Source organism: Staurois parvus, unplaced genomic scaffold, assembly GCF_062004578.1.
Source record: "Staurois parvus isolate SC_StPar_1 unplaced genomic scaffold, SC_StPar_1.0 ptg000174l, whole genome shotgun sequence".
NCBI classification, from domain to species: Eukaryota; Metazoa; Chordata; class Amphibia; order Anura; family Ranidae; genus Staurois; species Staurois parvus.
In genome coordinates this window covers 1,882,784-1,896,825 of record NW_028317970.1, presented here as the reverse complement: position 1 = coordinate 1,896,825, position 14,042 = coordinate 1,882,784, and the positions used below count along the sequence as shown (strand labels likewise).

Here is a 14,042-nt window from a genome sequence, read left to right as displayed (position 1 = left end):
ACATATTTGTAGTGTATTTGTGATGATTTCTGTGCACACACAATAGGACAGCGCTGTGACACATAATGCTCTTCTAGATGACAGGGAATCCTTCCCTTTGTTACAGCAGCAGTCCGCTAGAAGGTTTTTGTAGGTTTGGAGTTGTTACACATAGCGCGGGTTTTATCCATTTATAGTGATGACATCATTGCCCAAATCTGGGGGTCACCAGCCATTTCCACCCTTTACTCCCAGCTGGGGGGCTTTGTATCCATATACTAGATGTTCTACAGGACTAAATCTGCAATCAATGTTACTGCAAAATCAAAGGAGCCAAAACCCCTCCCCCGAGGAGTCATATATTTCTGTCCCCCTTGGTGGGAGTGGAGGTGACCCCTCTATAAGGATCTACAGTCCATACACACCCAGCACAAGGCCGGGGTCACACTACCAGACGCTTCTCGGGGCTGCAGTTCCTCTGAGCTCCACAAGGTGGGTATCTCACTTCTACCCAGACAGGAAGTCTCTATGGAAGACAGGAAGTGATGTCAGGTACAGACAGGAAGTGATGTCAGATACAGACAGAAAGTTCCAGTGGAGAGGTGAGTCAGGAGGAAGAAGAGAGGAGACATTCCTGGATGTGGCAGCAGAGGAGGTAATACGCAGATGAACCCCTTCAGGGGGAGGAGTTGATGATAATATATTTGCCCCCAAAGCTGGCCTACATGGTTCAGTTTTATCGTTCAGCCAGCGGGATGACCATAAAACCTGAAGTGATTCCCCCATCCACACATTGGAGGTGGATGGGGGAATCCTCCCCGCTGCACTCTTGTATTCTGACAATGGGGGGACTCCTTCGCTCTCAGAGTACACAGATCAGCACTGAAGCTATTGGCTGCAGCCGCTGGGGGAGTGGCTTTTATCCGGCAGTGGCCACACATGGATGGAAATGTGAGCGATCCCTGCTGAACCAGCTGAATTTCCATGGATCTATGGTCACCTTCAGTGACTTCCTCCCCTCCCCCTCATCTCCTTCATGATGGAAGTCATGCTGAGATCATCTCCCATTGGCTGAGCAATATTCTCATTTGTCTCTCAGCTCCTTCTTGCTATTCCTCGTCCTGCCTGTTGTTTCCTTGGATTGATTTTCTGTGTAGTGACCCCGGCTTGGTCTCTTGGATGCGCTCGTCTGTTGCTTGCCCTGACCTTTCTCCTGATTCCTGGATCTCCTCCTCATCTCTCCTCCATATCCTCTTACACAGCTTTTCTCCACACCTGCAGTGACCCTGGGGGGTGGAAACATCACACTGACCTCACAGCTCCTCCTCCCAATGTCCCTCCATCTGATATTTTTCTGATGCTCTTAGGATGTGGGGGCCCTTGGTATCCTCACATGTAAAGTGGGACTGTTGGTCCTGCGTTGTATGTAATGACATCAGAATGCTGCAACAAGCCTATACCCTGCGTAGTGTGGGGGTCCTGTGGGGGGAAATTATACCTCAGCCTGAAGTGGGGCTTTAATAAAATGGAGACCTGAATGGAGAGGTGAGGAGGATTCTGGGAATATCATTTGATGTGACTATTTGTGTTCAGATGTAGAGTTTTCCTCCTGTGAAGTCTGGAGATCATATGACATCACATTGCCTCCACCTCCCTCCCTGATAGAAGAGAGAAAGAAGAAGAAGATTCTAGAAGTCACCAGAGAGAACACTGAGCTGCTGACAGGAGAGGTGAGCGGTGCCGGGAATTCTGGGACATTCTCCAGTTACAGACAAGGGATGTGTCTGGATGGTGACTGTATCATTGTGTGTGTCAGGTTCCTATAAGGTGTCAGGGTGTCACTGTCTATTTCTCCATGGAGGAGTGGGAGTATTTAGAAGGACACAAGGATCTCTACAAGGACGTCATGATGGACAATCAGCCGCCCCTCACATCACCGGGTAAGAGGAGACTTTATTGTAAAGGAGAGAGCAGTACGGAGGATCCACCTAGATCCCCCATCATCTGATAAACACATAGAAACAATGGATTCAGTCAGTGTGTGTGTTTCCTACAGATGGATCCAGTCATGGGAACCCACCAGAGAGATGTCCCCGTCCTCTGTATTCCCGGGATTCCACACAGGAAGGTCACACCATCCCTCACCATCATCAGGTAGATGATGACAATTATTGGTAGTTGTGATTTATACACAGCATGTTTGTTACAATGAATGTTTTATTATATCTTTCAGAGTGGAATCCTCGGGGATGATAATATTGATGGTAAAGAAGAGTATAAAGAGGAGGATGAGGAGTATGGAGTGATGGAGGAGTTTTCAGAAGGACACAAGGATATGATGGAGCCACCTAATACCAGGAACCCACCAGAGAGATGTCCCCGTCCTCTGTATTCCCGGGATTCCACACAGGAAGGTCACACCATCCCTCACTATTACAAGGTTGGTGGGATGGAGCATTCAGAACATGGACTCATAGAAGTGATTTTTTTATGTGATGCCACAATATTGGAATTCATGTTTTACAGATGAACTCTTCTAAAATTATTTTGTTTTAGGTTGAAGATCTGATTGATATAAAAGTTGAGGTGAAAGCAGAAGAAGAAGAGGCGTATGTGAGGGATGATCAGCAGTCTATGGAGGAGGATGGAATAACGGGGACATTTATAGAGGAGGACACTCCTACAGAGATCAGCACAGGTGGGTCATGAACACTAAATCCATTCCTCCACCCATACTGCTCACTGATTGGTCCAGAGTAGGGCGGGGACTGGGTGATATCAGCCTGTAATCCCCTGGTCACTTTCCTGAGCTGTGTTCCCCGTCCTGTATTCCTGGATTTCTCTCGGATAATCTTCCTTCTCTGTGCTGCAGACACAATTTATGTCTCTAGACTGGATTTATGGAGGTTCTGGGGATCAGCTGCCAGCAAAATGTAGATTTTTACTCTAAGCATTGCATAATGTAGGCACCCAGGACATGTGACTGGGGTCTCCTGCCTTGTGCCTGACTCTTCCAGGGGACCTTCTCTGTTATCTGCTGGCTGTGCCGGGTGGAGGGATATGTCTGTAGTGTCTCAGACCCAAGTCACTGAGTGCAGTCTCAGGAGATGGGAGGCAGCGGTGTGGGATCTCTGCAACTTGTCTACAGTAAACATTTAATCTTCCACTGATTACTGAATACCAATATTATGAGTCCTGACCCTTACACTGTATAATTTATATTGTACATTACATACTCCTGACCCCTGCACTATATACTCTGTTGTACATTACATACTCCTGACCCCTGCACTATATACTATATGTTGTACAATACATACTCCTGACCCCTGCACTATATACTCTATGTTGTACATTACATACTCCTGACCCCTGCACTATATACTCTATGTTGTACATTACATACTCCTGACCCCTGCACTATATACTCTATGTTGTACATTACATACTCCTGACCCCTGCACTATATACTTTATGTTGTACATTACATACTCCTGACCCCTGCACTATATACTCTGTTGTACATTACATACTCCTGACCCCTGCACTATATACTCTATGTTGTACATTACATATTCCTGACCCCTGCACTATATACTCTATGTTGTACATTACATACTCCTGACCCCTGCACTATATACTCCATGTTGTACATTACATACTCCTGACCCCTGCACTATATACTCCATGTTGTACATTACATACTCCTGACCCCTGCACTATATACTCCATGTTGTACATTACATACTCCTGACCCCTGCACTATATACTTTATGTTGTACATTACATACTCCTGACCCCTGCACTATGTACTCTGTTTTGTACATTACATTATCTGACTGTATAGACCTAACTTTTGTTTCCGATATAATAAGTTGTACATTACATAGGCATTACTTCTTTTGCTCCCATTTCCTCCCAGCTGGACATTTTATATCAGATGATGTGATTGGAGCACAGACTTTTACATGGTGATAATAATGTGATAACATCCTCCAACTTTGGACCCTTAAACAGAAAGTGATAATGAGGGAGGAGTCAATACCCCAATGATGGTGGTCTTCAGGATCAGTCCAGTCTTCATCTTGGTTGTTCTCCCCCCATCCTCACTCTCTAACCTCTGGTGGGGCTCAGCCCCGCTGTTCTTCATGACTAAATCATGGACTAAATAAGGAAGTGCAGTACTTCTTGTGTTGGGAAGATGGTGATGAGTGATAGAGGGGGTGGGGACCCTCGTCCTATAATCCCCTCATCACTGTCCCTCCTATAAAAGACAGTTCTGGTTGTTTCCTCACTCTCTGACTAAGGTCCATGAATAAAGAAATGACCTGGTAGGAGATCAGAGGAGCCATTTCCTAGTTCCCTTGAGGGTGGAATTGTAAGCTCCTCAGAGACCAAGCTGCCTGATGTGGGTGGAGTCCTGGTTTGGGGGAACCAATCAGCTCCTGTATAGTAATCCTCTTGTCTTTGTATTTTAGTCCATGGCCGGGAGATGAGGAAAACCTCCGAGGATTGTCTCACTTTGTCTCCAGACTGGAAAGTAGAAGATGAGGACATCACACAGTATAGTCCAGGAGAAAACCCGGCTCCCTCCAATGTCCATCCGGCACCACCCAGTGTAGATGGACCATCGGATTCCCCTTATCCTGAGGAACCTCAGACTGTGCGGGACCGGGCCGGCCTTCCAACAGGGAAGAGCTTCTCCTGTACAGAGTGCGGGAAATGTTTCCCTTCTAAATTCCATCTTAATGAGCATAAAAGATCTCACACAGGTGAAAAACCATATTTCTGTCATGTGTGCGGAAAATGTTTTTCACAAAAGTCTAATCTTAAAACACACCAAAGGCTTCACACAGCTGAGAAGCCATATTCCTGTCCTGAGTGCGGGAAATGTTTCCATTATAAATCCAAACTTGATGATCATAAAAGATCTCACACAGGAGAGAAGCCACATTCTTGCCCTGAGTGTGGGAAATGTTTTTCAGCTAAGTCCAATCTTTCCACACATCAGAGATCTCACACAGGAGAGAAGCCATATTCATGTCCTGAGTGCGGGAGATGTTTTTCAGAGAATTCCAATCTTCACAAACATCTGAGATCTCACACAAGGGAAAAGCCATTTTCCTGTTTTGAGTGTGGGAAATGTTTTTCAGTGAAGTCCAGTCTTCACAACCATGGGAGAATGCACACTGGGGAGACGCCGTTTTCCTGTTCTGAGTGTGGGAAATGTTTTTCACTGAAGTCCAGTCTTCACAAACATCTGAGAATGCACACAGGGGAGAATCCGTTTTCTTGTCTTGAGTGCGGGAAATGTTTTTCACAGCAGTCCAGTCTTTGCAGACATCAGAGATCTCACACGGGGAAGATGCCATTTTCCTGTTCTGAGTGTGGGAAATGTTTTGTACAAAAATCAGATCTTGTCAAACATCAGAGGTCTCACACGGGTGAAAAACCATACTCATGTCCTGAGTGCGGGAAATGTTTTTCAGCTAAGTCTAGTATTTATAATCATCAGAGACTGCACAAGGGAATGAAGCCATATTCCTGCTCTGAGTGTGGGAAATGTTTTGTACAAAAATCAAAACTTGTTGTACATCAAAGAGGTCACACAGGGGAAAAGCCGTATTCCTGTCCTGAGTGCGGGAAATGTTTTTCAGACAAGTCTATTCTTTACAGACATCAGAGATCTCACGCTGGGGAGAAGCCACTTTCCTGTCCTGAGTGCGGAAAATGTTTTGTATACAAATCAGGACTTGTTATACATCAGAGATGTCACACAGGGGAAAAGCCGTATTCCTGTCCTGAGTGTGGGAAATGTTTTTCAGACAAGTCCAGTTTTTACAGACATCAGAGATCTCACACGGGGAAGAAGCCACTTTCCTGTCCTAAGTGAGGGAAATGTTTTTCAGACAAGTCCAGTGTTTACAGACAGCAGAGGTCTCACACGGGGAGAAACCATTTTCCTGTCCTGAGTGAGGGAAATGTTCCTCACTGAAGTCCTGTCTTTCTGTACATCAGGGGTCCCACACAACCCTGGAGGTATATTAGTGCCTTGAGTGTGGGAAATGTCTTCTAGATGAATGTTGCTGGACATCCCAGCTCTCATGTGGGGAAGAAGCACACCCTGATATACACCTCAGATATACTCCATGGCTGATATTCATCATGGAAGAAACAGTTGATAAGGAGATGAGAGGCCCCCAAAGACATGGATGAAGTGTGGGACCGGGTTGGCCATTGATAAGAGAAGAATAAAAATGGAGTCAATGTTCTAGCGAAAGCTCTCACAAACACTTGGAGGTCTGATGGAGGTGTGGAAGTGTGAAGTCCTGCCACCGTGACAATGACACAGGGTCCTCCTGGCTGCTGTTTGAGAAGCTCCAACATGTATTTTGTGAGCAGAGAAAACTGTGTTCTAGGTTGTCAATGGATTTGGTAGTTCCGGGTCGGGACTTGGAGCTTGAAGGTTCCAGAGATTCTTGGTGGGGACAAGACCGTCTGTCCCATGTCCAGGCTTTGCTAGATGCCTGCAGCCTGTGTGAGTACATAGGTGGGCAGGATCCTTATAGGCCAGGCCTTCTGCCATTTGGAGACAGGACCCTGTCAGGAGAGCTGGGGGTTCCTGCTGGAGACTGCATCCCTTGTGAGGTGGGATTCCTTGCCCAAGGACTGGGAAAGTCAGGACAGTTCCAAGACTCTGGGGGACCTGAAGTGGATTGTGAGTCCAGGGGGCTGGAGGGAGTCCAGAAGTCAATGGAGGAGAGATCAAGCTTGAGGGGGGTGGGGAACCCTATGTAGAGGCCAGGAGTGGACCTGTGTAGTGAGGTGCTGTAACCAAGGCTGAGTAATCCTGAAGAAGTCCTAGTCTGGGGGACCAGTGTAAAGATCAGTGGTGCTGCTGAAGTGTAGCCAGGTGAGCTCACATTTTCAGTTATCTGATGTATTGACAAAGCTTGACAATCCCCTGCGTGGGAAACCTTATGGTGTAAAGACTTTCATTTTCCTTCTTAATAAAAGTGGGCTGCCGTGCCGATAAACCGCAAGTCTTGTCTGACGTGGACTCACTTACAAACATCTACCACAGGAGCTAACAAACCCCCATATCACAGAGGGATTTCAGGAAAATACTGCATTGAGGCCACTAGATGGAGCTGACCATCATAGGAAATCATTGTGTAAAATAAATGATGGCCACAATGTATCTCGGCGGGGGAAATGCTCCTCACATTTGTCCAACTAACTTTCACTTGCAGTAAGTTTTTATTATTGAAGTTTTGTAGGATACATTGTGCAACTCGTACAAATGTTCAGAAGTAACCAACCCATGAAAACAATTCCAGCGTGCATCCGTAAATCATACAAGAGAATACAAGTGATGGATATAAAGATCAATGAGCGCGGCGTGTTACAAGATCGGGTTTACAGTAATGATACACATTGTAAGAATGACAACAAGAGGATAATTAGGGAAGGAGAAGAGAATAAAATGAGGGGGAGGGGAAATCTTGAGTTAGCCATAATTCGGGAGACACTCTTGGACTGGGTGTGAGAGTCGGGTCCTGCACAGAGGATAGGCAAGATACCCAGTAACCAAGGCCTCCCAGGTCAGGGGGCCGAGAGAAAAGGAAGAGGGAAGGAAATAGAACAAGATGGTAAGATGAAGAACAGATGGAGGACATCGGGGACCCTCTTACCAGAAACCTGGGGCCTCAATGCCTATAGCAGTGTGTAGGTGTCAGGGGACATGGGGGGGTGAGTGTAATGTATACACAGGGCCCAGGTTTCTAAGAATTTCTTAATAGACATCTTTCTTAGATGACATCTTTGCTAAGATGGACTTCCACGAGGGGGCCAAGCTCTTGTTTCCAAGTCTCTGTTTTGCTGCTAGTAGAACATTTATAGCCAATTTAAATTGGTAACTTGTGAGGTCTGGGGGGTTTAAATGCCATAAGATGTACCAAGGGTTCCTGGGAAGGTGGCAGGTTAATAATGTTTGTAACCATTTGAGAAGCTTTTTAGGATCTCCCAAAAGAGGACAGAGAGGCAAGTGAGGGGATATGAAGTTGCTGGAATATTTATCAGAGTTCCAGGTGCAGAGTGTGTGACCCATCAGGAGGCTGATAGACGTAGGTCTGGATTTAGAAGGACTCCATGGGAGTGAATGGTGAGAAGAGAGAACAGAGCAATGCTTCTAAGTCAGCCCATAAGGAGCCATGTATTGTGGTGTAAAGGGGGGTTAGTGGGGTAATCTGGGCACCAAGAAATATTTAGTAACATTTGGAACACCCAAACCTCCTTGTTCCTTATGTATATACATAGCATGTCTTGGGATTCGTGGCCCTTTGTCTGCTCAGTTGAATCACAAGACCTGATTTAAAAAAAAATCAGAGTATAGGAGGAGATGGGGATCGGTGGGGGTGGGGATGGGGAAGAGTACGGAATAAGTAAAGGAGTTTTGATCAAATTGCCAATTTTCCATCACTGATCCTCCCTATCCAGGAGAGGTGAAGATGAGTCCAGGACAGAAGTAGGACTCTCAAGTATTTGAAAGTGGGGATGTAGTTGGCCTCATGGAGTGTGTTGTAGGAGGGAGGGAGATGAATGCCCAAATAATCCAGGTAGGAGGTGGGCCAAGGAAACTATCATTCTGTTTTACAGAGGAAAGGGAAATGTATGGAGTACAGAGAATAGGACTGGCAGGGAGGTGTTGGGTTGGACCAAAGTAAGTGAAAGATCATCAGCAAACAATCTGACTTTACCCAGTTCAGGACCGACCACCACACTTATACTGCGGCAGGGCCGTCCCGCTTCGCCAGAGCATATACAGTACATGTATGCAAGAGCCCACTATCCTGACTGTGCTGTCACTTGGTACAGCACAAGCCGATTATCAGGTCCAGGCCAATGATTTCTGGCCTGTACCTATTGATCACCTGGACCTGCTGATCACCTGTACAGAATCAGAGATCATTCTGTGTCCATATTTATAAACACAGGAACTGGAAAGGTACACTAGTGAAGAGGAGCACAAATAATACAAAGTATTCCCACAAGCAGCTAAAAAAGGTGATCAACAATCAATAAACCAACTTAACTGAATTCAACTGAAAAAATGCTGCCCACACCTGAACATACTCATATAAATGTGCAAAAATGTTAATCAATAAAAATACAGCGCCGAGCTTTCCTTAACGGCTTTAAGTCCCCCCTATAATAGAAATACTGCTACAGGGCGGACTCCCTGTGCAAAATCGTGTATATATGTGGTTCATGCTCCCACGGTGACGGTGGGATGGGGGTGTGTGTGCATGCACCAACATGCCATTGCTGTGATTCAGTTCCTGACTGATCAATCATCATGTTCAGGCCAGTGATGTTCGGATCTGATGATCGATCGCTGTTTTATCAGAGATCTTCCTGTACCTTTGTTTCCATTACACAGATACAGGAAATGATGACATCTTCTCTCTCTGAGCGCATTCTGTCCCAGAGAGAGAAGAAAGCATATCCACGCACTACACACACACAGTAAAACCACATTTAGGACACATTTAACCCCTTGATTGTCCTCAGTTAACCCCTTCGCTGCCCTGTCACCAGTGTCATTAGTACAGTGTACAGATTTTTTGCTGATCAGTGTTGCCGGCGACTTCAGATAGCATTAGTGTCAGTTAGCATCCCTCCCAGATGGCGTCAGATTTCCCGTCAGTACACCAGTCATCACATTTAACCCCTTGATTTCCAGGAAGACGCCCATACACAATAAACCTCCATTGCTAGTATAGTGTCTGAACGGATCAATATCTTTGATCAGATCAGCACTATACCAGCATTATCAATAGTATAGTGTCCCCAAAAATGCAGTGTTAGCGGGATCAGTCCCGGCACCTGCCAGCACCTGCGTTTAGCCCCTACGCTTACCCTCCCTTCTCCCCAAGCAAGTTCAGTGTCAGTAGGTAACTGTCACTTGATACATTGCACACAAAACCGCAGTGTTGGCAGAATCAGGCCTGGTCTCTGTTAGTACTTGCAAGCCAGTTTTTTTGTAGCAGTTCAAGCAGTCCCTGACAGCCAGGTGCTCTTTTTCCAGGGAGTCGCGCTAGCTACCTATAAATTTAGTGGCCAAAATGTCCAACGAAAGGTACTCTAGTGAAGAGGCCTACAGGATTCTGAGCATGTCAGGTGAGAGTGAAGGGGAAACCTCACTGACACAATGAGAAAATGAACCTGTAGACAGCAGTGGTACCCTGACAGATCGCTCAGACAATGGAGAAGAGGTCCCTGCTAAGGTCAGGCGTACCCGACCCCATTCCCAGGGTGATGAGGTGATACAATTGCATGATGACTCTCATATGCAGCAGAGTGCCAGTACTAGTGCCGCACTACCTTTTGGTGAACTGGCGATCACCAGCTGCCTAGTACATCCTGGTCTTTCACATACCAGCACTGCAGTATCACTTGGTGACATGGTGAGTCCCATAAGTGCAGTACAAGCTGGTGCGGTGGTGAGTACAAGTATTGTCCAGCAACCACCAAGAATTCGCACACAGGACTGTAGAGCCGCTAGTGTCCTTCCAGATGTGCTTGCAAATCCCGATTGGCAGCCCACAAATTCTGCAGGACCCGTACTTCCCCCATTCACTTCCCAACCTGAAATTCAGGTGGAAACAGCAAATTTAACTCCTCCCCTTGATTTTTTGGAGCTGTATTTCACGGAGGATCTGTATCAAAGCAATTTACATGCACAACAGTTTATCGCCACCAACCCAAATTCAAACCTTGCCAGACCAGTTACATGAAAACCCATTACGGCTTCTGAATTTAAGGTTTTTTTGCGCCTAACCCTCAACATGGGCATTACTAAAAAAAATGATTTGCAGTTGTATTGGTCCACAAATCCAATTCATCATATGCCGTGTTCTCTGCTGCCATGGCCAGGCATAGATATTCGTATATAGTGCAATTTATGCATTTCAATGACAATACACTCTGTCATCCTCGGGGTGACTCTGAATTTGATTGGCTCCACAAAATTCATCCCCTTGTAAATCCCCTTAACCAAAAATGTGCAGATGTCTATACACCTCAGCAAAACATCTGCTTTGATGAGTCCTTCATTAATTTTTCTGGCCACCTTGCATTCAAACAATTTCTCACCAGCAAGCATGCCAGATATGGGGTCAGATCTGTATATCAGACCTGTGATTTGGGGGGGTGCTATCCTGGTATTTCAGGGCCTCCAAAACTGTGATAGGTAGTGAGGAAGTGAAATGAGGAAGCTACACACCTTCAGGCTTTCAAAGTGGTCATTGGATTTCAGGCTCCTGTATGTGGCTAGGCTCCCAAAAAGTCTCACACATGGTATTCTCATACTCGGTAGAAGTAGCGGAATGCATTTCGGGGTGTAATTCCACATATACCCATGGCTTGTGTGAGAAATATATCATTTAAGTGTCAATTTTGTGTAAAAAAGAAAACTTGTGTAAAAAAAAAAAGGCATTGCACCAAAGAGGATTGCACAAAGAGTTCCACATTCATATGATTGGTGTTTTGGTGTCCAGGAATTCTGGTCAGTTTCTATCATTGCACCATGGAGAGTATTCTTCCCATCCACACTGCAGTGTAGTATGATGGCTGTAGGATGGAGGATAGGAAGTGTCGGTCTCGGGAGGAGAAATAAAGCTCAGCGGATCATAGGTACAGATCTATCGAATTTGGACACAGCTATGCCAGCAGACTAAAAAAGAGAGCAAATGGCATAGTGATCCATCCCGGTTACAGTGTGTTTGTATCTATGATAAATGACAGGCTAAACCCACCTGGAGACTTTCTCCACACCTGGAGTGTGCTGAGTTCTTGGAGAACGTCTACACAGTGTTTCCAGATTGGCTTTATCACCCCAACGAGCTCGCTCCAGTTCATGGATGTCATCATTATGTTTGGAGGATCTCACCAGTCAGGAGCCTTTCCTGTCATCCTACATGTTCCCTTCTGAGGATTGTTCTATCCTTCCAAACAAATGTATGAAATCATGGATGAGTCCTCCTTCTATGTGATCTAGAAGATCTTCAATCACAATGTCTTTATGGATGAAGTGGATGGCCCAGTTTATATATTATTTATTGCTTTACAGCTTTATTCCCTCCAGGATTCATTCTTTATTTATAGAACCATTCAAGGAAGTGTTCTTACTGTGAGAGATCTCCACCACCATTCCTCTGTGACCATTACATCCTTGTCATTTATGTCTAACATCTTCATTATCAGTGGATTGATATTTATTTTTATACTTTAGGATGAATTTTTGCATATTTTACCCAAAAAGATCTGTTTTGAAGGTTTCTGTTTTATTATGTATTTTGTTTTTATCTTGTGTTCTGTGTCTTTAAGACTTTTCTATCTGTAGTAAAATATATTATATAAACAGTTGGTTGCATAAGAGTTAGGTTTATTGTTTCTTACTTTTTTAGTTCTTTTTGAACTTTCCTGGTATCTCTGTAAGGTAGATACAATGCAGGAATGGTTATTAGGGATGTTTCTTGGGGCTGCAGTTCCTATGAAATCCACAAGATGGTGATCTCATTTCTCCCCAGACAGGAAGTCTCCATGGAATACAGACAGGAAGTGATGTCAGGTTCAGACAGGAAGTGATGTCAGGTACAGGCAGGACATTCCGAGAGGTGAGTTGGGAGGAGGCAGATCGGAGACATTTGTGGACGTGGCAGCAGAGGAGGTAATAAGTTGTTATTTCCTATTTACACCCAGTAACCCCCCATCATGTCTGTCCTCTTCTTCCATAGTCACGTCCGTCCCCTTCCTCCATAGTCACGTCCGTCCTCTTCCTCCATAGTCATGTCCGTCCTCTTCCTCCATAGTCACTGTGACGTCTTTTATCTCCAGCAGATGATGATACACACATATATAGTGTGGGAACCCAGATGAACCCCTTCAGGGGCAGAACATTCCCCCACTTCCGGGGCCGGAACATTCTCCTCATTGTGGAGATAAATTCTAGTAATATGGTCCTCTAAACAAACAGCACTGACAATAAATAGACAAGACAAGGACCATCCTGACCATACATGGCCTACAAAGGGCAATGATGACACTACACAGGCAGCCAATGGGCAATCATTACACTATGCAGCCAACACAATGATGGAGTGCCGGGGTCAGGAGTATGGAGCATAGAGCCCCTTACATTGCTGTATTTACTTCCAGACCTCCTTACAGAACTCCTATCAGGAAAGGAAGACAACCTTCACCTTCTTACCATCTCATTATTTTCCAGTATACCAAGTGGAATGAAGAAGGACAATCCTTCCCCCCTTGGTGGGTACTTGTTCTTAGAGGAGGTCTGTTGGTGCATTATTGACTAAAAGGTAGTCAGGGGTCAGTGCTGAACATCTTCAGGAGACACTCCAATACCTCCCATGACACAGGCTCTGGCAGTGCCCGGTGCTGGAATTCAGAGCCCCAGGAACCCACCACCACTCTGTACAATGTCCTGGATATCACAGTATACTTGGCAATGAAGAGAACTAACCCTTCCCTTATGTTCTCTTCCTACCCATGATGGGCTGTCATTGGAGGGAAGAGAACAGACTCCTCCCCCAGAGCTCTCTATTACACCAGTAGCATCCTCCTGCTATCCAATCCAATATCTTCTCTTATTGCAGAGAGTGACAGTGACATCACTCCTGTCAGTCAGCAGGCTGCTAGAGATTGGAGCCTTGCAGTCAGAGTTCTGGCTATTAAAGTCAGCAAATCCGGCCAAAAGTCAGCAAGTTCCCCTTCCTGGACATCATGATGAGCCGACATTGACCTCACAGCACTGCCTCAGAGCAAACAAGTCATAGGAAGGATCGTATTTATCATTCCTTGTCTGCAGATCTAAAACTCATGAAAACCAGTTCAGAGACCAAACAAACCCAACAGAGAAAAGGGGATTTCTGATCTGGCAGGACAAGAGGGTCCCGGGACCTCAAAGATGTAGCAAATACTAAACAGTTCAGATTAAATGTCTTCCCATGGGGGGAGTAGTTCTTCAATGTCCAGCAACC

The 14,042-nt window shown here is 45.5% G+C and overlaps 1 protein-coding gene across 1 annotated transcript in view; it reads left to right on the top strand.

The window, feature by feature from the left end:
- The first annotated feature begins 547 nt into the window (after window positions 1–547).
- LOC149462501 (uncharacterized) overlaps window positions 548–14,042 on the top strand; it is a 28,615-nt gene continuing 15,120 nt past the window's right edge. Inside the window, exons 1-2 of the mRNA XM_089676836.1 lie at window positions 548–581; window positions 4,458–5,861. Coding sequence (XP_089532962.1) covers window positions 548–581; window positions 4,458–5,861 — 1,438 coding nt within the window. The remainder of the gene's footprint in view (window positions 582–4,457; window positions 5,862–14,042) is intronic.